This window comes from Aulonocara sp. 'chitande type north' Nkhata Bay, linkage group LG13 (assembly GCF_057382095.1).
Source record: "Aulonocara sp. 'chitande type north' Nkhata Bay isolate Kocher_YH1m ecotype deep benthic linkage group LG13, A_spYH_male_GT1.1, whole genome shotgun sequence".
Lineage (NCBI taxonomy): Eukaryota > Metazoa > Chordata > Actinopteri > Cichliformes > Cichlidae > Aulonocara > Aulonocara sp. 'chitande type north' Nkhata Bay.
This window is the reverse complement of record NC_141356.1, coordinates 22,541,299-22,545,159: the sequence shown is the minus strand read 5'-3', so window position 1 is coordinate 22,545,159 and position 3,861 is coordinate 22,541,299. Positions and strand designations below refer to the sequence as shown.

The following is a 3,861-nucleotide window of genomic DNA, read 5'->3' as shown; positions in this document are numbered from 1 at the left end:
TCTTTTTCCAAACAATATAACTTATAAATACATCGATTTGAGGTAATCAGATACTTCTGTTCCTTCGTTCTGCATTTTGGAGATGGGGCGCTGTTCACGTGCGCTGCAGTTTGTGCCTTTGAAACAGTCACTAGATTACCATGCCACAGCAGTCTAGGTATTTCACACAAATTTACCAGAATGCTACAAAGCTATATCACGAAAAACAGGTCCAAGACCTTTGCAGAAAAAGATGTACACTTGTATTAAATCCTCAATGCCATTAAAGTCTACAAACGTAGCTGGCCTACATCCCCCCCCCCCCTCCCCACAATAAACCTACTCTATTGAGAGTTAACAAATAATAATTGAAAAACACATCTACAGTAAGTAGCACTGTGTGACATGCTTCTTGTAATCACGAACATGGGTATCTGCTGTAAATAAAGAGATGTCACTGTCAATAACGGTCAATGCATTTTTGCATTCAGGAATACAGATGCGAAAAAAGCAGCACAATCTGAGCATTTAGCTATCTAAGTCAGAAACGGTGGCAAATTAATAAAGTATGGAGATGCGGAGTAACACATTGCTGGTTTTGGTCTTTTCATTGAATTTGTTCACAATAAAAAGTACAAAATATCTTGTCCCTTAACAAGTAATTACATGAGAAATGTTTGATATTATAATATCACTTTTTATGTTATCTCAAACTCAGAAGAAAATGTCAGCATCCAAGATCAACACTTCACCTGTCACTGTGTTGACGTTCACTGGCCGAGGGGTTTTTCGGTCGGTGGTTGGACATTGTTGGTTGCATTGGAGGAGTTGTCACTTCTCCTTGCATTGTTCTCTATCCTGAGTGAGGAGGAGTTGAACGTGCTCCTCTTGAGGACTTTGTTTGCCAGAAGGCTGCAGGTCTTCCTGTACTGGTGACGCAACAGTGAGTAGACAAATGGGTCGCTTGCTGCCTTGGTGTAGGCCAAGCATTTGGACAGCACACCCCAGTGAGAGTTTATGGGTCCTGGGATGAAAAGCTCTACAATTCTACCTCAAACAGAGAAAACATGGGAAGAAAAGTCACATACAATTGATGGACAAAGTGCAGCTTCTTACATGAGTGAAATGGAAGAAATCTACAACACTTAATGAATCTCCACCAGTGCCTCAGTACTGTGAAAATGTCATCACTTCATTTCACTTCACTGAAATGTCATCACTATGTTCGGGAATCTGAACAGATGGCTGTGGCTTTTGTGGATTCTCAAGTTCTTGCAAATGATGATTTCTTTTTAAATTCCTATTACATCAAAATAAAGGCTGGACAAACCAGCAAGAGCATTTTTTTTTGCACTTGTTATTAACAGCAAGTGCAAACAGTGAGTGCACGTTATACTGTAAAGAATTAAGTAAAGATGTAGTAGCTTAAATATTTAAAATATTATCGTACACATACAGTAGTTACCACCATCTGTATTGCTGTACTTGATAAGCTTTTGATCATTAGCTGTAGTCCAATATCTCCTTGATGCCAGTTGTTAAAAATGTATTTTTAATCTTTTGATTCAAAATGAAGAAAAATGTACGAAACCTTCACATCTTCTGGTGACAGTATGGTGGTAAATATCTCTCACAAACATGGATTCTGCTCCCACCCACCCACACACACATACACATCCACAAACCATGCAGCATTATACATCGCTCCTCACCTTGTAATGACATAAGGCGTGAAGCACACCATAAATGTGCCGATGAATGTACTGATTTTTTTGGTGGCCCTCTGCCTCCTCCGCTTCTGTTCATCCAAGCATTTCTGGCGTACACTGTCAAAGCACACAGGTAAGATTATCTCCCTTGTATGCATTACCAGAGACATGCAAACATAATTAAGCAGTCAAAAGAGAAGACATATGGGGCAGACTTGAAGAGAACAGTACACTGTGCACTGTTATCTAAGACAATTACATCAGAGATTCTCACACTACAGAGATAAAAAGAAAATATACAAAGAGAGAGCATTTCAATTCTGTTACTAGGAATCAAATGTGGTTATTTTATTCAATCAAATGTCCAACATTTGATTACAAATTTTGATAGACATTATCAATATGATGGACAGCTTTATAACAGCTAGTGAATCTGTAAAGATTCTGTTTGATTTAAATAAATGCACTAAATAAAGGTTTTCTTATATAATCACAATTTGCTGACAGAATGATTTAACCTCCAAAGTATCCAAATGATTGTTTGACACACTGGATAACATAAATAACAATGGGTGGAAATGTTTTATTAAAAGACACATGTATTAAGAGCGAATGCATCTCTAATGCTTGTTTACCTGGGGTGGATATCCACAAGCAGCACCAGTGTCTGCATAGTGATGACGTCGATGCGTTTACAGTGAAACCTCGCAACTTTGAGAACTTTGAGATACGTTACACACAGCACGATCAGCGTGAGAAGGAAAGTGAGAGAGTGCAAAACCACGGTGAAAATGATGAACTGCGTCCCGGCTCCCTTCGCTCTCACACTGCACAGCGTGCACGATGCGTAAAGGTGGTTGTAGCCGACCCAGGAACGGCAGGTAGCCACCGTGGAGAAGCAAAGTGAATGTATCCACGTGTATCCTAGAGCTATCACTGCATCCCGGTGCCGTATTCTTGAGTGGTAGCTCAGCGGGAAAACCACCGCCACCCATCTATCGATGCTAAGAGCTGCCATGGTCAACATGGAGTTTGTGGTGAGAAAAGTGTCGAGGAAACCCACAATTTGACAGAAACCGCTGCCCCCGGGGTGGCCCGTGGTGATGAGCCCGATCAGAGTTAGTGGCATGTTGGACACGCTCAGCAACAGGTTGCAAAACGTCAAATTGAGAATAAAAAGGCCGGGTACCTGTTTGCGGATCTCCGGATTGTACAAAAAGCAGATCAGCACCACAACGTTGGACAGCAGCGACACGACAATAATCCCCAAAACCAGCACAGAGGCAACTATGTCCGCTGCGTCCATCATGCTTCCTCTCAGAAACCCAGACTTTTGAAAAGTGCATCCATAGTCCTGATGCGAGCTGTCATCGTGAGTTGTGGACACAACGTATATGAGTCCAACAGATGAACATGCTGCTTACCCTCACCGGTATACGAACGTCTTCATTACACGAAGCTACTCTTCCAGCAGCGTCGAAGATGGGGTTGTGGGAAATTCGCACAGAGACCGCTCACCTTGTTACTGTGGGGGAATTTAGAAGTCTTCTTTACTGGAATGGGGTCACAGTAGGAGGCTGGTTCTCTTGCGGCGCTGCGGTAGTTTTTTCAGTGGTCATGTCACTGGTCTCACACATCGGGGGTTCCTGCTGCGCAATTGCGCACTGACATGATGGACGGCTTTTTTTAAGGACAAAAAGTGCTTAAAGCAGTCGCTGTGTTTGAGCACTTACAGTCTATTGTCTTTTACTGCCAGCGTCTGAAGCACGCTGGTGCACTCGTTCAAAAATAGCTTTTTAGTGTAAAAATAGAAGTGCGACGCACGATTACGTGGCTGGTGGTAATGCTGATGTCATAAGCGTCATGTTGAAATCTGGAGTTTGGTAATGAAATGTTTTTGTGGGGTTTGGGGAAAAAATAGAAGCTTTAAAATATTTAAATAGCTAATTGAATGTTTTGCAAGTCAGTGTGACGAGATTAAATGGCAACACTATCATCACTTTATTAACATTTCACAGCAGATACACTTTTGCCCAGAGCTCAGAAATCGTTGCGAGAACTGAGTTACCGGAGCAGTAACAGCCCAGTGTTCAAAGCTTTACGTGGTGCTTTAATTGGACGCAGTGCAGCTGGATTACATCCAGGGTATTAGTCCATAGTGCAGCAGTACCAC

At 41.9% G+C, this 3,861-nt stretch overlaps 1 protein-coding gene across 1 annotated transcript; it reads right to left on the bottom strand.

Annotated features, from left to right (window-relative positions):
• Positions 1–368: 368 nt before the first annotated feature.
• LOC147316063 (G protein-coupled receptor 26-like) lies at positions 369–3,392 on the bottom strand. Its single transcript, XM_086258086.1, has 3 exons — positions 2,324–3,392; positions 1,692–1,805; positions 369–1,026 (listed from the first exon to the last, which is right to left on the bottom strand). Exons 1-3 carry the CDS (start codon positions 2,995–2,997, stop codon positions 750–752), a joined length of 1,065 nt encoding a protein of 354 aa, XP_086114212.1. The 5' UTR covers positions 2,998–3,392; the 3' UTR covers positions 369–749.
• Between the last annotated feature and the right edge of the window lie 469 nt (positions 3,393–3,861).